Source organism: Coturnix japonica, chromosome 11 (assembly GCF_054131305.1).
Source record: "Coturnix japonica strain WE chromosome 11, WE-NBRP24, whole genome shotgun sequence".
Classification (NCBI taxonomy): Eukaryota; Metazoa; Chordata; class Aves; order Galliformes; family Phasianidae; genus Coturnix; species Coturnix japonica.
In genome coordinates, this window is record NC_140673.1 from 12,320,827 (window position 1) to 12,342,150 (window position 21,324).

General features: G+C 36.0%; 1 protein-coding gene across 1 annotated transcript in view; it reads right to left on the reverse strand.

The window, feature by feature from the left end:
- The window catches only part of LOC107317357 (uncharacterized), a 42,816-nt gene extending 36,665 nt beyond the window's left edge, over window positions 1–6,151 (reverse strand). The window contains exons 1-5 of the mRNA XM_085510802.1: window positions 6,122–6,151; window positions 3,620–3,815; window positions 1,046–1,182; window positions 762–853; window positions 381–489 (exon numbers count right to left, since the gene is read on the reverse strand). Coding sequence (XP_085366928.1) covers window positions 381–489; window positions 762–853; window positions 1,046–1,182; window positions 3,620–3,815; window positions 6,122–6,151 — 564 coding nt within the window. The remainder of the gene's footprint in view (window positions 1–380; window positions 490–761; window positions 854–1,045; window positions 1,183–3,619; window positions 3,816–6,121) is intronic.
- Window positions 6,152–21,324: the final 15,173 nt, after the last annotated feature.

Consider the following 21,324-nt stretch of genomic DNA (forward strand, 5'->3'; position numbering starts at 1 on the left):
ATGAACAATTTATAAGAATATTTATTTATGTCAATAGTTCCAGTAACTGAGGCAGCAGTAATGTACACAACAAAAGAAAAGCAGAGTCCTTTTTATCACCACTTTTCCCTTTTCTCTGTGCAGTGTATTATTTTGATAACCAAATTATTTGCTTCCTTGCTTCTATGGAAGATAGAACTATTCCTTTTTTTTAAAATTTTTTTTATTTTTTCCTCTCCTTTGATCACTTTATTAAGATGATTAGGCATCACCATTGAAAATATCTGATGATTATGGCCATCGTAATGAATATGTGACACCAAACGTATACCTTGCATCAAGTCAGAAATATCTTAACTGACTGCAGAAATTTCTAGTATGCCAATGAACTCAAAACTTACCTTCCTCTTACTTTTTCCTGTCCCATTAACTGACTTAGAATGTGTAGATGTGAGAGTTTTGCTTTCAATTCCAATCCAAAATTTCTCAAGATCTTGAACAACAGTTGCACTGCAAAGGAAATAAAACAGTTCATTTATCTTTTAACAAAAAAAACCTTTACCAATAAACACTTTTTTCCTCTCCCCCAGTCAAGATAACCTACTCTATATGAATATGGAGGAGAATTTTGAAAAGAATGGAATCATTTTCCAGAACACTTATGACAAACTATGGAAAATGGCTGTGACAAAACAAAGGTGTCAGAAACGACAGCATAAATTCATGTCAAAACATCACACAGAAATAAATTTACAAGTCAAAGAAAAAGAAATATTACTTACATGAACTGAAGATCTCTAATGTCATCTGGAGCAACCCATGTTGTTGTAATCTTTTGCTTCTTATCTGAATTTGCATGACTTACTGCTGAATTCTGCAATTAAAAACAAATTATATAAGACACAAAAGTGATTTTTGTCTATGCTTGGGTAACTGCCTTTACTACATCAGGTAATGTATTAATTAGGTTTTCACATGTCTTTCTCAAGAAAATCTACATTTTTAAACTCTGTAGATGAAATGCCTTTTGCCATTATTACTTCTTTTGCCAAGAGGAAGCACGTACCGTGATGTTATGACATTCCAAGCCTTTTGTGTTTGGATCTGTAATTTTAAAAGTACCAACAGGAACATCTCCTCCTGTTTCTCGAGCTTGTAGATTAAATTCTTTAAACCCAACATCTTTGAGGGCTTCTAGGGTCACTGTAATAACAGACATTTTGAGAAATGTAAGTTTCATACATTATCAAAACCACTTAAATGTTTAACATTTAATTTCTCCCCTCCAGAACATAACTGGATGTGCAGAAGTTAACTTTGACTTAAAAGTTAAAATCTTTTACAATTCTTAAAAAATATTAAGACTTATTACAGTTCTCGTTGATTGTCAAGACTGACAACAAAGGAAAAGAAAGAAGTTTGAAGAAGCATTTAAGTGTAACTAAGTGTATTAGAAAGCAATGGAACAAATTCCTGACGATTTTAAAAAGTAATTCTGCTCTACTAAATGTCTAAAACTTTCTTATTAATTTGATTTGCTCCCCTGTGTACTAGAATACTGCATGATGGTCCTGATGACCAGGATGTCATTTATTTTCTGCCTAATTAGGCCCCAAAAATGTCAAAACTGAAAAAGAACTGCATTGCTTTCTACCTCTTTTTCAAAAATAATAAAATTTAGGAAAAGATCAACATTTGCCTAATTTGAATTGCTTAATCTTTTGGGTGTGTGTATGTGTTACAACTGGAAAAAATAAAAGCTAAACAATTTGTCTCTCCTAGATTAAAATGAAAAATCAATAATTACACTCAGTTTCACTCGAAGTTTACTGCTGAAGGAACTCAAATTGAAAACACAAATATGGAAAAAAGCAGTTTCATATTATAAATATTCAAACTGAAGCTAAGTTTTAAGAAGTAATATCAGAATTGCTATGATGTATTATAAACGGTACTGATAATGCCAGTATTAATCACTTCCACAAATAAAATCAGGAAGATCCTTTCTGTGAGGTAGATGTGTGGCACTCCTCAAAAATTAGTGTCAGTAGTTAAGAACAGATAAACCGGGAATGACAGTCAAGTCAGGGATCAACCATATCTAAACAATTTAACATTTCAAAACACCCATCTAATTAGCCTTTTAATTTGCCATCAATTTCAGTCCTAACACAATGCATAGATGGGATAGCATTCAACAATTTAAAGGAAGCATAGATGCAACTGTAAGGTTTGCTGTATGGCCTGTCATAGGTGCAATAGGAGCAATACACTTATTGGAAGGGTAGCCTACTGAAAATAAGTATGGGATGCTTACAACCTGATGCAATAAAATCACAGAGTGGCATGGGTTGAATAGGACATTAAGGATCTTCTAGTTTCAACCCTCCTGCTGTGGGCAGGGTTCCCAACCACCACCAGACCAGGCTGCTCAAAGCCACATCCAGCCTGGCCTTGAAAGCCTCCAGGGATGGGGCATCCACAACCTGTTCCAGTGCATCACCACCCTCTGAGTAAAAACCTTAATTATGCAATGCTAGAGTGTGGTTAGACAAAAAAAAAGGCTAAAAACACATAAAGACTACTAGCATCTGGGATTTAATAGGTAAGTCTATCTTGTATAACCTCACAGAACAGTCTGCGTGCATTCAAAACCCATCCACCATTCTGTTGGCAATAGTGTTCTAAAAACAGCTCTCAGTAACAAAACAGCAATCCTATTCTTAAAGGAGTTATTGTGTTTTTCCAAGAATAAGAGTTATAACAGGATTCTAGTGCTTCTCCATTCCTCCCCCTAGCCATCATTTGCCATGGAAACATATCTGTGCTACAGAGGTCTGATAAAACAGAAGCCCAGCAGAACAACTGATATGAACAATGCTTACTTTGAGCTACTGAGATACAACAATGGAAATGTGACACATTATAACTCACTTATATATGACACATTATAACTCACTGTGTTTGTTCTACCAAATGATTAAAGCGGCACTCTCACGTCACTAAAGCATGACAGCACCATGAGATGGCAGCGTAGTGTGGAGAAATAAGGCTGTCAAGGTGCTCCATCCAGAGAATTACTCAGGATTAGGAAGATAAAAAGCCAAAATAGCCCCACCTCCTGCAACCTGATAAAATCTGGGATGAGGCTCTGACAAGCATGACTCAAAGCATTTCACTCTTGAGTTGTCACATATAGGATCCTGAATTTTTATTTTCTTGTAGGTTTACAGCATGAGTGTCACCCCTGGATCTCTTTGCACTGCACAGACCTGATACAACAGCAAATACTCAAACAGGTTGCTAAAGAGCAACTAATTATTAGTCCAGTTTGGCCAGATGTCTCATAGGATTTTACTTCTGTCTCTAAACTTGCAGCATAAGCCAAAATACATTTATCAGAGAAGGAAAAGAGAACATAAATTGAGAATATAGCTTTAATTATATAAATGTGAAAACATATATAGATATATATGAGTCATTAAAAAAAAAAAAAAAGAATCATCACAAATACAGTTGAATAAGATTGAAATTTAAAAAAATAATTAGATACATCAAGAGAGAAACAGGGCAACCCTGGTTAAGATTGGTAGTTCTAGAAGACACAAATGAAGATTTTAGGTCATTCAGATTATTTTACCTTGGATTTCATTTCCTGGTTCAAAGCTATCAAAAGATACAGCAATAATATATGGTGGTGGGGATGTCTGCGGTTCATTTTCATAGTTTGGTAACAAAGAATCACAATCAATTGAAGTATTTGCACGTGGAAAACCAAAGGTTCCGGGCAAAAATATTCCACAGAACAAAAAAACTAAGCAGGAGCGTCTCCTCATCTGTGGAAAAGAGGGAAACAATTTATAGCAGCAGTGTTTTAGTGGTTGCCATAGCTAACAAACATCTGAACTTCTCCAAAGTAAGAAGCAGAAGAAACCCATAAAGTTTGGCTTTTGTTGCATTCATATATTTTGAAGAAAATAAAATAAAATACATAAATACATTGTCAAAACAGTGCAATAAATGAAATGAGTGCTTTCATTTAAAAACACTGATTTATTAACTGAAGCTTAAATTCTCTGGTCACATGACAGCAATTCATAATTGCATTATGGCTGAGGACTCTAAAAGGATTTACACAAAATTCCAGCATTGTTGAGCTGGCAGATTTAGCCCAGATCTGTATACAAGAACTAAGATCTGAGTTTTGCTCTCTCAAGCTGTTCTTGTAGAAATAACCATGACTAACAAGCTCTCTTTTGATTGCTTCACCTACACCCCCTTCAAAAAACAACCAACAGCCAAGAAATCTACTGCTAAACACCATGGAGAACTCTCAGTTTTCCAAAGGAATCATTTCCTGAAGGGTTTAACATAAGACCTTCCAGTTCCCTTGAAGCATTTCCAACACGATGTATGAGATGTACCCAGTTTGTAACATCTACCTCTGCATCTTAATTTATGCATGAGCACATAAGATCATTTGGTTCTGTACAAGCTAACTAAAACAAAGAACAGAATAACCAGGAAGAGTGTGTGTGGGGGTAAATCTTCACAACAAATATTTATTTTTGCCTTTGTCTCTGAAGTGAACTTAATTTTTTAAAAAAGAATCAACAGACTGAATTTTAAAGAGATTTCCTACAACAATGTGATGAAAGTTTGCATGGTGTCACAATCAATAAGTGTAGCAATCAGGAAAGTTCTATACGCTGATTATCATGTCTTTAAAGAAGATGGAGAATATCCCCCTCTAAATTCTGATGAAAATATCATTTCAATAGGACCCTTGTAAACACTTTGTCTTGGTATCACAGTCTGCTGGGTGCGGCTGCCCAATTTCTTGTGAGTATTTTAACATAGTCCACCTCTAATTAAATTTTAAATACAGTATGTAGGTGTTATTATATTAATAGAGGTGGTAAACAGTGATTTAATATGAACTAGAGTACGTGTTGTTGAAATCTTTTTCTGACTCATGCTTAAGACGGAAAAAAATCTGTTTTTAATTAGATGTTCTACTTCAAAGCAGAGAGTTCTTAGCACCCGTACAGCTAGGACTGGAAAAATCTGGAGCTGCACTCTGCCTTGAAAGAAAACTTCTCTAAAACCTCCTTTCTCCTCTGAAACCTTCTTTGTCCTTTTTCTTCTAAGAATACAGACAGAAACAAAAGCAGATAAAAAAAAATTGAGTTGTCTTCTCTTTGCATTAGCTGTCTTTATAAGGATTAGAGGACTACCCAGAAGTCTTGTCCTATCATCTTTTCAGAACTGAGAATAAGAAGAGATGTTAGCATTTAACAAAACTCCAGGTTCTGACTTGAATTCCAATACCTATTCAATGAAACCATGGCATCTTCCAAAATAAATTTACATTTTTTAAAGAGAAAAATGCTCAAAAAAAACAAAAACAAAAAACCACAACAACTAATGATAACTAGTTATCACTAATGGTAATTAGTTATCCAATAAAAGCATGGAATTCTAAAAAAAAAAAAACAAAACCTACTAGATTCTAAATAACTTAATGAGAAAAAGTAACTGGTTCATTCAGGTATACATGGTCAGTTCCATCGCAACATTCTTCCCTGAGCTGCCTTCATATCATGGAAAAATTCTAATTTATTTATTTATTTATTTATTTATTTTTTAAAATCAGAGATACAATTTCATCTTCCCATAAACCTGGATGACTTTCATTTCTGCAGCATCTGAGATGTTACCTTAAGAATCCTCTTCTTCATTTAGTCTAATATGACTTCAGGTCAACAATTAAATCCCTGAGTGGTATTTAGTTTCCTACTGCATTCAAAATTTAGTGGGCCTGGGAAGAGGCACTTTGGTGGTTTTGCCTTGGGCAAACTTCTGCACTGAAACAAAAGCTGTTTTAAAACAATCATAGAGGATTTCATTAACATGATAAATTCTTTTTATATAATTTGAAAAAAACTACAGTCCTAACAAGTGTATCCTGCCAACAGTTCAAGACTTGGTCCCATATGCCCTCTCCAACTGATTCTTTAGGAGTATTTTTCCCCTTTCTTTTCTCCTCCTAAACATTCCTGGTAAGCCGTAGTGTTTAGCCCCTGAGAATCAATCTGACCAGTTGGTGTGCACCCTGTCTACCACATCCCCAGCAACACACCTTATCAATCAAGCGCTGATGTGTGGGCATCCTCCGGTCCCTCAGGGGTCAGCGTGGATGAGAAGCAGCCCAGGAGCACAAGTGCTCAGCAAGATGAGAGAGAGGAGGTGACTGTCTTGGCCAATCCCGGGCAAGGCGGGGAGCCAATGCATCCAATCATGCTTCTGCCTGGAAATTAGGACACCACAGGTGGGACTCTCCTGCCCAGATGGGGTGATGACAACACACCCCATGGATGAATCATGCCCCCTCTGACCTTCAACTAGGCATTAGGGACAGGTAAGGCTTCTGAAGGCTGGCAACCTCAATACATTGATTAAAATCTGCAAAATTGTGCTATACAAAAGCCTTACTAATATTTCATGAGCAATCTGAATAAAATATTCCATGCTAGTCGATTTAATTTGACCTCAGATCATCCTACTGCTAACTTTTTGCATTTTTACTCCTTTCTATTCATTGCGAAAGACAAGGAAAAATTCAATTCATGGTAGTGCTGCCAAGCATTTTCTCATAGCAAATAGTAAATGAGGCTGTTTTTATCTCTTGTCTCTTGAGAAAAGGATCTGAAGTTATTGTGTCTGACCTGCACTGAAAATTAAAGAGACTTTACATATATTTTCACAGTCTCTCAGCTGAAGATTAGAACAAGTCCAGAATCAGAATAATGCATAACAGATACTTGCTTTTAACCAGGGAATATGATGAAATCCACGAACCTAAAGCTGTTCAGTTTCTTCATGTTTCTACATTTAAAATAAGTTTATAATTTAAAATGTTGATGGCACTTGAAAGACATCATCTATTTTTAAAAATCAGCATATTTAACTGTATTCTTCTTCTGTTAATCACCTTTAATTACTGAGAAGTATTTTATTTATTGTTCCATTATGAAATACACCACTTCCTATCTGCTACTGTCCACCGAGGAAAAGATTATAATCTTCCTCTCCCTACCATACCACAAAACTTACTGATGATATAAACAGTAATGAAAATGTATGCTGCACAGCACAAATACAATAGCACACCGTGAACAAATGACACAACAAAGAAATGTCAGCTGGTAGAACCAGAGACAAATAAACAGCTGGGATCTTACAAATGTATACATGCAAGACTTTTCTTGTATGAAACACTCAGGCCTCTACAAAGACTAAATGTCAGCAGAAAGACTGCAACGCCTTCACCACCAGCCAGACACTGATGGGTGATCAGAGCCACCAGAACTATTACTCCTTGTAGTGATGCACAGGACAGAGTAGTCAATGAACACTATGCCAGGCAATGAATTGCTGCAGTCTTGATAATGTTATGAAGAGACATAGATAAGACAAGTAGTATGCTTATGTTAGCTACAGCACCAACAGAATACTGTAATGTGTACGCTGGTAAGACCTCAGACCATTAGTTTACAATGCGACAGTTGTAAACTTGGTCTTCTAGCCCCTATATAACATTGTTTGTGATTTATTAAAAAAACAAACAAACAAAACAATATTTCCACTGCATCAAACATGGGATGCTCATTCAGTAATAACTTAACTGTTCTCCAAAACTGGCACTAAAAAGAAAGTCTTTCTCAGGTCCCCATACTTGAAAGGACAAGTCTGAGTTCATAAATTACCTGCCGACTGAACTAGTGGTGGTTTTCCTGCTCTGGTGTGATTGCAAAGTTTGCTATGCACTGAAGCTACAGCGAAAGTGTAGATCAACTCTATGCTGTATGCATGTGGAATTCCCTGTGTTTGGAATGCATATCCTTTCTTTAGAATAATGACATGAGGTTTGTGGCACCAAGGATTTGTCAATTCATTTTTCAAACAAGTTGATCTACGGGGAGAGTGATCAGAGTCCAGAGAACTGGGGGGAACAGAATCCCTGCCAGGCAATGGGTGAGAATTTTAAATGATACACAATGGACAAAAGGAAAACCATCTGCTCACTCAGGCAAGCATTACTTCTTTGGTATATGCAAACACTAGCAATGTCTTGTTTCACCCAAAAGCTGTTTACACTAAAATCAGACTAAGCAGCCTGTTTCCTTTTCTTCACTGACATCAGGACCTCCAACTGTCCCCTTATTAATGAAATGAAGATAACAATCTTCAGCATGTTCTCTGCAGTGCGTGCGCCAAAAATTAATTCTGAGCTGCCAAAGTACATTGCAGCCAGATATGCTAGAAATTTAATCTATAGTAAACACAGGTATATAAATAACAAGGTAAAAGATGTAAGGTTATTTTCATCAGGGTCTGGTATCCTTATTGAATTGCTTTGGTATTTCCAGTAGGCAGTATTGATAAATCACTGCATCTTGGACTTTGCAGCAGAACTGAGAATCTGTTTGCTTATATACCTCAGGTGTGCTAGCAGATAAAGCATCATAACACTAATATTTTTCAAGAGGAAACTCATATAAAAACTGCAAACTCTGTACAGTGATTTGTAAGATTACAAGTATGCACTGTGCCTAGAACAAGGCTCTACCAACAGCGGAACTCAAGCAACATATTAATCGCTTACTATATACCATGTTGCTAAAGGTCAGGCCTATGGATATGAAGATGCAAGATTATAACAAGTCATCTTTCATGGAGAACTCTGAACTGACTCTACTAAACAATAAAACAAGCAAACAGGGAGTGAAACCCCTACACACTATTCTCCATAATTCCGACAAAGAAAAAAAAATACTGAACATACTTTCCTCCTCTGAGTTGCCAGATGCCCTCCAAAGATCATTCAGAACTTTTCTGTGTACCCTTCTCACTCAGAAAGGGAAGGTCAAGAAAAATTCCTACAAATGCTAAAATAAAGTTTGCTTTCCTAATGCTTACCTTGAAGATCAAAAGGAAATTTCTGCAATTTAAATAAAAATATCATTCATGTCCAATCAAAATGAAAATGGCTTGAACAGTATTTATGCTATTAAGACAATGTTATCTGAGCTGCAATCCTCCAACACACTTTCAAAACCTGGAAAGCATTCAACTGAAGTTTAGAAATGCATTTTTGTGATCTAAATTTACTGTTGAGCTTTCTTACTAAGCTATGCAAATTATACCATAGTGATTATGAAGACATTTATTTACATTTTATTTACAAGCAATATTTCTTCCTTGCCACTCTTCAGAGCCTGTTTCCAAGGCCTTTAAACATTCCCACATTTTTTTGTTTATAGGTAAACATTATACTTCCTATATTGCAGTTGTTCTCTTAAACATTCATCAACATGTCAACGCATAATACCGTATAATTCCATACTGCCCCTAAGGAAATTCATTACACATATTCTTGATATTAAACTGATAATTTAGCAAAACAGTAATTTATACTTTTTTAGAAAAATAAATAAATGTGAAAACTGCTGTTTTTCACATTTAAAAAAATTTCAATTTCTTGTTCTCTTTAATTTATTGTCTTTGCTCATGTTAGCACATTTCTGGTCTGTCTTAAACCCTACCGACATTAATATAAGTCCGGTATCCTGTAAGTAACAATAATGGCCTACACCCTGAAATTCTTGGTTAGATGATGTCACTAGCCGCATTAGTGACTTAAGAAGTTTCACTCAAGTACAGAAGAATAGAAATGGAGTGATCAAATGAACTACTTCTACTGATTTTTTTATTTTTCTTTTTTTATACAGCAGAATGAGGGGTGAAAAAGACTGGCTTACTGATGGCATATGCTTATGCGCTTCTCAGGAGAAACACCTGATGCAAACAGCATATACAACAGCAATGACATATGAACATTGCATCATATTATCTTGTGTTGTGCAAGCTACCAAATGGTATTGTCCCTATGTACTTTCAAGGTGAGTTTTTGGGTGTAGCTGCAAGCATATGCAATGCTTCATATAATGTAAGTACTGTTTGTAATTTACCAGACTCTAAATTCAGATTGAAGAATAGAATTTAATGGGAGACACATGCAGTTAATACACTGCACATATATATAGCATATATGTATGCATTGCCTTTTCATGAGTGAGCAGCTAGGATTTGGTGATGATCAGCTTTAGAGAGCTTTGTAACTCAACAATACTGGGTCAAAAATGCCACAGCAACACAGTGCAAAACACAGGTTGGTATAAACCTGTTTTGATAATGCACATTCATCAACACGTTTTGACTGTTTAGGCTAATTGAGTTTTGGGTTACTTGACAAAAAAGGAATTGCATATCCATAACTTATAGCCATGACATTTACACAACTACATGACCAAACATAACGCTGACTTGGTATTAATAATCATGTAAGTCACTCTTAGGCCAAGAGGGAGATTGTCACAATACCAGATGTTCTTTTGGATTTCCAAATTGATGTAGATCCCTAGGATCTACTTCTACAACACTGTAGCCCACCAGGAAGTTTATTATTTATCTTTATGCTAAACCAATACAGGATACCCTCTAGTAAGGGAATATGATTTTAGCTTCGGAGGTCTAAGGTTCACCATTTATAGAAGCCAAAAAGCAGACATCAAAGAAACATGCTTCTCTGTAGGCACAATTACTTGAACATGAATGCATAAAGGAAACAGAGGCAACAGGGAAGATGCAATTGGATTACATGGTTTCTGATAACAGCAGCTTCCCAAGCAAAAGCCAGTCAACAATATATATTTCCAGGACTTGATTAATATATTATTTGATTTTGTACAGGTTTCCAGTAATAAATATTAACACTTGCATTGTATCTTTTCTATTCACCTTTGAACACATCTTCCAAACACTAATGAGGTAACTCTCAGAGCTCCTTTTGAGGCAAGGAAGTAATATTATCACTATCTAATTTTACAGATGAGGAAATCAAGTCACAGAGGGATTAAGGGACTTGGTCAAGGTCATACAGAAAGTCTGCTGCCATACATGGTATGCGTCAGTCTTTGTCAGCACTCAGTGACACTCCCTGAGCAGTTCACTCAACTCCTTTCTCTGCATAGAGTGAGCATCTGTAAGATTTCATAAGTATCATCTTCTACCCCAACCTTGACCATCTTCTACCTTCAATCTTGACAAAAAGAAACACAGCCAGTCTTGGCGAGAATTGGGATGAGCAAGATCTCAGTTAATGGTTATTCTGTTATTTCATTCAGGAATCTTGATTATCTCCAGGACTGTACTTTGCTTTCATCTCTGCCAAGGTTTCCTCCTAATGAACTCTAATTTAAAACTACCTAGTTAGGCAGGATAATGTTGCACAAATAGGCTATACAATAAATGCACAAAGTAATTATTTTATATATGAATATATACAAATATTGCTCAGAACATTTTTGAAACACAAAACTCCCAATTTCTAAAAAAGAAAAAAAATATTCCTTCTCTCTGTAACATAAATCAGACAGGTAGAAGCTTCGTAGAGTTCACTTCATACTCTGTACACACATATACGCATATTTATACATGTACACAACACAGATAGCATAATACCTCCTGAATAGGTGGTTACAATTCTATGAAATAAAAGGAGGACATCAGTAACAGAATAGTCAACAGGGATTTTGGAAGAATGTTATTAACCTATAAGCAGAAGTTAGTTGTGCTGCACTGGAAAACATTACTCCTTTATCTGTGTTAAGCTGCAAATTGAGAAACTGGACATAGCCCATGAGTCAGCAGTTAAATGTTGGCCACATCATACACAGCAGAATAATTTCTGGATGTGCAACAGAAATGATCTGTGCTCTTTTCCCCACACTGTAGTTGAGAAAACAATATCAAACCCTGCAGGCCCATACATTGAAGACTGCATTTTCCTCACCTGAAACAAAAATGCTGAAATACAGCCACAGCCAAATTGAGGAGCCCAAGAATGAACTGGCATGCTCAAGACTTAAGACCAGATTAATAGCTATTTCTCCAGTGCTGGTCATACTCAATTTCTGGGGGATGATGCAACGCCAAACTGCTGAAAACCCCCTTTCCCTTCCTCACTTTCTTCAAATTCAGGTTCAGATTAGTTCAATCTTCACAATCTGTCATTACTTAACATCATTCCTATGCTTCTGTAGCTCCATTCCTCCACTGTATCAGAACAGAAGTAGAGCTTCTGCTGTTTTCTTATGTCACTTACTCAGTAGTCACACTTCATGCATTAGCAGCGCTGCTACGAAATCAGGAGTGTCTTTTTCGGGAAACCAGAAGAGTCATTTTGTGAACAAAACAATAGGCCTAAGAGCTGGGGGAGCTGCCATCTATTGCTCTGTCACCAGTTTCCTGTGTGACTCTAGCAAGTCATTCATCTCCATATGCCTCACCTAGAAAATGGGAGAATAATATTCACCTGTTTCACTATGAGGCTTAATGGTTGTGAAATGTGCTGAGCTCCTTGGATAGAAGGAAGCTGCTGTCGGAATAAACAGTAATAGCATGATTATGGTTGGTGGGAAGGTGGTAGGAGAGTCACTTCGTAACATCAGTATCATAATTATGCATTACACATACAAGACTGGATAATCAAGTGAATCAGTTACCAAGAAATTTGTGGTTTACTTCAGTTGAGGCATCTATGAACACTATGGAATCCAAAGGTGAAAAGTTAACACCCTCTAAGCATGTGAAAAGAGGTACCTTCTTTAAAGAATGACACATTATTTTCTCTACTCTTAGAGTCCAACTGACAGCATCAGCATACAAAAGGCTTAGAAAAATGTCTAAGGGCTCTGAAATTTGCTCCAGACAAGTATACTCCATTATACTACAAAACAGTCGTAGACAATAGAACAGATATTAGTTCCTCATTGATATTTTCCTTTCATATTTTAGAAAACACTGTGCTTTGAACTTCTCAATCTGCATTTCCCATACTCTTAAGTAAGAACACAGCTATGGATTCTAACAACCTATGTGAAAAACTGTCTAATCCACAAAGTCAGTGGGAAATATAGGTGCTCAGCATCTCAACAAAAGTAACACAACAGTTTTTGGAACTTCTGTATGTATGTTGGTACCTAATGTTAGACATGCATACTGGGTAGCTCAAACTTCTCAAAGGCTCTCTTCTTTTCAGTGACTCACTTTCACACTCTTTCTTATTAATATTTCAAAAAAATAAATAATATTTTGAAAAAAAAAAAGAAACAAGATTCCCACAACCAATACCAGCCATTACCTTGTCTACAGGAAATAACACACAACTTCCTTTTTTTTTTTGTTTTTAATTTGAAAAAGGATTTCTGTTCACTTTCACCTAAAAAAACCCCAAACCATCACGTTTTGGTTACATTTTTTAATGATCAGGAGATCAGACAACCTCACACTAGTGTGTATTAAACTGCTGTATGATTGCAAAGTGACCGATTCGAGTGGAGCCAAAAGATGTCATTTAAAATGGATTTTTAAGTAGCAGCACTTCTGAATTCTATCATCAAATAACCTGATTCTTGTCAACCAAACTAGAACAAATCACGTCACACAAGTTCCAAATATTCACTTCCAGCACAAGTTATGCACCAACAATTATGTATAAACAGACATCACTAAGAGATCTTAGATCACTAAGAGATCTTACAGCTGCTTACTATGATAACAGACATTTTCAACTGAGAACTCAGCCCTACTTTTGACTTAGTAGGCAGTGCCCTGTCATCAGGGCCTACCAATCAGTACAGAAAAATATGAGCTTGGCATGACTGAGGTTGCACTTCCACAGCTGGGAGTGGAAAAACCAGAATGGGCAAGGTAGAGACTATTAAATTCTAGCCTATTTCTTCTCCTGAAATTCTCAAAGAAGGATTTTACAGGGATGAAGTAGCATGCAATTAGCATGCAAAAATAGTAAGAAATGCATAACTTTTCCCCAAAAAATGTTAGGAAGGGGAATGTATACGACAAGCTTCATGATTTTGGATTTCATAGAACTTAGGAAAATGTGAAGAGGCATCTAAGAAACTAAAGAAAAAGTTGATTTTGCCCTAAATCTTGCTCGACATTCATATTCAGCTATACAAAGGATACAACATTGTACACACTGCCCAGCTCATTCTTGCACTCTCCAGTTGATTCTCTTTCCATCTGATTAGAATTATGAGAACTTAGAAAGAGCATACCATACCTCGTCACTACAGAAAATATTTTGCCAGCACTGTACAATTCTTACAATGCATAAACTCTATGCCTTGCTCAAATATATGAAACGGTTTAAATATGAAAAGTAAAAGATAAAAATGGGAGCTGAAGAAGCAAGTAATCTGTGGACCTCTGCTAGAGTGAGGCCCGGGAATAAGAATCATAAACAGTAAGGCATTTCCAGTTTAGTATTTTCAAAGCTTCAAGCCTGTGTGACCAAAGTAGCACTACAAGATTGAGAATTCTATTGTCTTCAATATTTTGCATTCACCTTTCAGTACAAGTAACAAACAGGGCTTTGAAAATTATCAACTTTCCATCTTTCACCCAACACAAAGCCTCAATGCAGACAGCTGCAAGTGCAAATCATATGTAACAATATGATCATTGACTTAACTACATTCAAAAAATCTGCTTTTTCCCCTGTAATCAAATTAATTGATTAAATAGCAATATAAAACTAATAATATCACAGCACAAATATCAAATTTCATTGTAAATCACATTTGTAACGTATGAAGATGAAAAAGATAAAGTAGAAAAATTAACAGCCTTTAAAATACACATATATAATAAATCCCAAAAGGTGATGTTTGTGTGGTTAGCCACAAGGTATTTAAATTTTTGTAGGTTTATAATTAATACTTTGAAAGTCTTTAAATTACGTTAATTTGCAAACAGCTGCTTTGTTGGAAGGACGCAACTCAAAGTCCAAGGGCTGACCCTGACCTGTGTGGTGATGACCTGGAGCTCTAGGGCACTGGGATGTCCCTTAAGTTATTATGATGCTGGCTGAGACATCACAAGATTTTATGACCTCTTAGTTAAGGGTAAACTTGTTCCTCGTTCCCTCAGTACAGAAACATAGCATTAGCATATACACTTTCCCCAGCATACTGTAGCAGATTCATGCAGATAAACTGGAAGGAAAAAAAAAAACAAACAACAAACACCAACAGACCAGAAAATTGAAACCCATTTGGTGGCTTTTGCAAAAGAAAGAAAATTTTTTAAAAAGTATTTTAAGAAACAAAGCAATGTCAGTTCTCATAATTCAATAATGAATTTATGCCCAAAAGTGATTACATAAGAATATCAGCTTTCTTCTTTCCATTCTAGTTATATATAAAAAAATCCAAAAATTAATCTGTATTTTCAAGACCGAAGACAGAAATTACTACTTTTAAGCCTTGTATATTTTCAAGGCTGAATTTGCTATTGCATCACCTCATTGCTTTTGCTTCGCTAGTGAAAGAGTAGATTCTCCCGCTGCAAAACCCCCTCACAACAAATAGGAGACTGGACCAAATGTAACTATGGAAATGACAGCCTGAACTCCTAAGCAGCTGAGAGAAATCTTTCAAACAACTATGTAGCTATTTCTTACAATTGCTACTATATTTAGGAAATTCAAACAAGGGTAAATTAGAGCAATGTTATGTATGTGCTGCTAGAACAGAAAGTATGCATTCAAAACATTTCAAAGCACAAACACCTAGGTAGATTCTTATTTTAATCAGTATTTTAATTCTTTCTGAAATGTGAGTGATATCAGACATCGATTCTGTACAGGGATGCAGTATATTGAGATAGATATTTTTCACTATGGTGAAAAGTCTTGAATGCAAAGTTACTGTGAGTTGTTATTGCAACATTGGAGCAAGTTTAACCCTCCTACTTCTGAAGAAACAACGGTCCAGTACAACCCAAAGTAAACAGGAATGCTGGAAAACAATTTAGTGTCTAAAATCAGAAAACAGACAAAAGACAGGAGGCAGATAAAAGTAACACCTACGTAAGACTCAGTCTTTGGTATTTAACATCTACAGCAACCTAGAAACTAAAATGGAAAGCACAGTCCTAGGTAGCATTCTGACTCCAAAATGTCAAAGCACATTTATTTTGACTCTACACGTAGGTGGAAGGGGGAGGGATTTGTGAGAGGGAGTGCTTTGTGTTGAAAACAGGATATGGTGAAACAGCTTCATTAGGCTTACCCTACAATTAATTTTAGGAGCACATTTGGCAGCACCCTAGGGACATCGATATCTACTCTTTCCTGGCTTTGTGCTCCTGCAGCTCATACTAAACTATTCTAATTCTAGACCAAAGACTTTTCCAAGCTCTTTGAGGGTCAGTAAAGCAAGTTACTCACTGCATTGCAGAGTTCTAGACCAAAGTGTTATTTTTGATTGGACTACTGGCATCTTGATAACACACCTTGGTAACCTGAGTTACCTCCTAACTAATTACCTATCAGTTATTACTATTATTTTGGAGTTTGGGATAGAAAAAATGAAGCCTGAAAAAAATGGCTCACCTGACATAGAAAAATCAGTGGAACCTACAGAATTATATTGTCAATGAAGAATAAAAATTAAAAGCATGACATACACTCTAAGATAGTCTAATGTACTTTCAGTTAGTTAAGACTGGATATCACAACCTATAGAGCAAGTTCATTAAAAAGCAACACTGGTAATAGGAAAAAGACTAGGAGCAAATTAAAAGGTACAGAATCTTCAGATATCACTTATTTTTCCCCAGAGTTACTAAAAATAATTCAAGGTTAAACAATGGGAGAGAAAATGTATTAACCAACTTGAAGTTGTGAAGTGTTTCTCTTCTGGTACTCAACAAAAACAAGTTCCTAAAAATGAAGCTTGGGAACAAAAAGCAGCAATGCCACTATGAGCACCGCAACAGTAACGATACCTCCAACCCCTGAGCATATCAAGATGGAACACAGTATTGTGAAAATAGGAGGGCGTCTGCTTCAATCTGTCTGTCAGTCTAGATGAAGGACCCTTCTATGCTCAGAATTAATGGAACAGCAGAGGCGTGGATACACTTTCACACGCAAATAAGTCTATTTATTGATGCGGCCTGGGAAACAAGAAGTTAGGTGTGACAGGCTTGGGCAATGCCTGTTACCATTTCTCCAGATCGCTTGCTGCACTAGAATCAGTCCCATGATGCATATTTCCACAGGCTTGATCGGGTGGAGCTGCATTGTAATTCATTTTCAACTTTGTACCCAAACTATTTTTGCAGTTTTATCTAGAGCATCCAACAGTAATATGATGACAGGAAATGTATTTTTAAAAATAAATAAATAAATAATGAGGAAGAACATAAATGACACAGGAAGGTTACACTGCAAATGCTAATGCTACACTTATTGTATGTTGATCATCTATGAGAAGTGTGCTGCATACCAATGTCTGAACATGACTCCATTGGTAACTATCAATAACAATCAGCATTTGTTTGTTTTGAAGCAGCAGAAGAAAAAGCTGGCTGGTTGGCCCAACCAACTCAGTTATATAGATGAAGACTTCTGAAAGACTTAGAACCATTTCTTGAGCATAAGCTTCTTTCACATTTAGACAGGAGTGCATCTCAGATAGCTAAGATTTGTTATTGCTGACAGTCAGTACTATCCTCACACCCTTACCACATTACTACACAAGCAAGCATACATCCCTGACACTAATAGTAATTTTATGTACTTTAATAGCAAGTGTGTAAAATCATCAGTCAGGAAATGCAATTTCTATCTGAACCTTCACTGCGTTTTTCTAAGTCATATATAATTCAAATTTGTAGAACTTTTTAATTTATTTACAGTGACTATTGTTGTATTATTCCTAGATTTTACGAGATTACAAAATCTGATTTTGCTTAACCTTTTTAAAATATGATGATCTGTATGTCAGTACAGAACTTAACACAGAGATGCAGCAATTAAAACCACAGAGAAAAGAATAACAAAAGAAAACACGTTTGTTATGGCCTTTTTTCCTCAGAGGTGTTCCATTCTCACTGTATTAACAATGTATTTTCAGGAAAAACAAACAAACAAACAAAGAAAAAAACAACCAAAAACCAAACCATTGACAAAGCAGTCAAAGAAAGACAGCACCCAGAAAAGACATACTTGTGTTTTTGAGATTTTGGAAACACTGCCATCATGAGTCTGGTTACTTTTGAGAAATAAATTACATATCACAGCTTCACTGTCTTATAAAAATGATCACTGTTCACATTTTGCATAAATGTAAATGACTTCAGATATTTTCCAGGTCTGGAAGTTGTTTCATTAATTGGTCTAAAGCTCACTTTGGTGACTTTTTCACGTGAAAGATTTCTGTTTCATATTTCTTTGAAGAAGGCTATCAATAAACTATAGTAAGAGAGTACCATGGAGATGTCACATGTATCTATTGGGCTGCATTTCCACTAGAATGATTGCTTTAAAGAATTTTAAATTTCACTGGATAACGAATTAACATTTTCCACATTTACTTCTCATTTAGATGCCTTAAGTTGAAAACAATAAGAAGAAATGTTTTAAATAAATAAAAATGACTGCTTATATCGAAAACAAGAACACCTGGGGGCCTCTACATATTATCTTAATACAAACGCATCAGTGTTCAGATTTGGACTTGCAAGGCATAAGAGAACCCAAAAAATAATCTGTTCAGCTATGGACTTCCTCAGCAGAATCAGCTATCTCTGCTGTTTAATATTTAAGTGTCCCCTCTCAAGATGTCAGAATTGGGATGAGAGTCAACCAGTTAATCAGTCTAGAGAGTTTCACATGTGTTTTCTGACTGTTCACTCCCTTTCACTCCAAGTAGCAGTGAGAGGTCACAACAAGATGTGCTCTCATGATGCTGTATCATTAGGATTGCATGGAGTTTTCACTTTCAAGGGCAGAAGCAGGTGAAGTTCCACCCCTTCATTAAGGGAATACCAACAAAACAATTTCTATTGAGAATTCTTAACATGTTTTTTTCACAGTCAATTTGAAACGTCTCTACTAAAAGGGAAAAAGAAACCTACTTAGTACAGTCAGTTCCCCAAGATTGGAACAGTCTTCCATTTTGTTTTTAAATACAATGCAAAACTGGAATCATTTCTGAAATAAATAAAAAATAAAAATGATAAATGCATGACAACTTAAGTCAAGCACAGATTCATTTTGTCTATTCTGGAATATGACAACACCTCTTATTTACCTATTTACTTAGTAAATACAAAAATAATGCATCTATAATTCTTTTTTTTTTTTTTTTCCCATTCTTATAGCAATAGTACAGCAACAGATGGAAATACTACAGAATCATAGAATAATTCAGATAGCAAAGAATTGCAGGAAATTTGTAATCCAGTGCCATTTGTATCTGTTGGATTAAGGATTTGAAGTCAAATCTCACATAACCTTACTAAGAAGGGTCATACGTAGTTGGGTCTCAAAAACCTCCAAGGATAGAGATTTGTGCAACCTCTTTGAGAAATCTTCTCCAGCACCTGCATAGAACTCTGTCTTTACTTTAGGAGAACTCACCTTCTTTTTCCAGTGTGTGTGTGTGCTTAATTTGATGGCATTATTCTGTCTTTGAACACTTGAGGCACTAATGGTTAAGATTTTACAGGACTAGTGAAAAACTGCTAGTAGAGAGAGGAGACAAGCATTTCTTGCAAGTAGTTACGCTTTCAAACGCACATGTACTTACCAATCTTCAATTGTTTGATTGGGATACAGCCTGTTAATGCCTACCAATATTATCCCAAGCACACCCATCACTTCATCCTCAGAACAAAAGCATCTAGCTGCTGTTAGTCATCGTCCTTGAATAGCAATCAATACACATAATACAATCTGTTTTGGAGGACAGAGCCTGTTTACAGGAAAGCACAGCTCATAGTGAAGCTTCCTGTGAAACTGAGGGAGAGTCTCTGGTGTACATAAGACAGTCCATTTGCAAGAGTGGTTAAATGCACATTCTCTGTACACTGGATAAATACAGCTGCCCTTAAAAGTTTTCAGAAATAAACAAGTAAGGAATTTCACACTAGTAGCACTTGCACTTATATATCCTTCATAAAAACAATCTGAATTCAGAGTTTACTTTATTACGAACATCTAACAAGTTAACCAAGGTGAAGATTGTGGTTTAGTGCTGTTGGCTCATTTTCTGTTTGTTTGGTTTTAAGTGGCCACTCTTCTTCCATCCAATTGTCCCCTTGTCTCTTGCTATCACTTGTTATGTCTAAACATATGATTATCACCTTCTGGAGGCAGACATGAGGTATTTTCTCTTTGAAGCACAATGAATCCTGATTAGGTATAATCAATAGTAATTAAAATTATGTAATGGAAAACAAGAAGATGAGGAAAAGGAAACAGCTGACATCATCATAATTACTTGGTTTTATGACTGGTAGGGAAAATCTGGCCACTCAAGGAAGCAGGTACTTTTCTTTGGCATTCCACTGGAGTAGAAAAAACAAAGTGTATTAAATGTCAGAAAACATGATTTATAACTTGAGTGTTTACAATCTCTGAAATGAAGCTATGCTTTCTCTTCACCTGAGGTACAAGCAACTCTGAGGGTTTGCTGCTGTAATCTCTTTGGAATGCAGCAATTACCACTTACGTGTCAAATTGGAAGTGTTGCATTCCTCTGCTAATAATCCTCTCCTCTATTTAGCCAGAGGACAGGGAGGGGGAGGAGGTGACTCCAATGGAAAGAACAATCTGAGCCACAGAGCGTTCCAGTGGAAGAACGAAGAAGCACCAGGTGTTAACCTCTATGAGTATGTCTTAAAAGCTCTCAATGTAGAGTGTAAAAGCCTTCTACACTCATAAGATGCAAGACAAATTGCTTAAAAATGGAAATTGAGTTCCATGACACACTTCATGTTCATACAAAGCACAGAAGTTGGCATTCCCAGAAACACTGCACAGTGCTATCTTGCTAACTCAAATCAGTGTTTTTTGTTTTTTTTTAATTTTGTTTTCTGACAGGCTCACATTTAAATGCTACACACCTGAAAGATAATTACATGCTACAGCTATTTTTTGCTTTCCAGGCCATGAAGAAGTCATGCTATGTCTGTAAAATGGTATCAGCACAAACACAGGTATGCATTTATGCATACATATGAATATACACATATATTTGCTAGTATGTATCATCATGATACCAGCATTTCAGAAAAACAAGTTTAATAAATAAAATGATGTTTTATTCATGTACCAGTCGAGGATAAAAGAGTTTAAAAATAGATCAGTAGTTTAAAGTAAAATAAAGTAATTCTATACAGGTG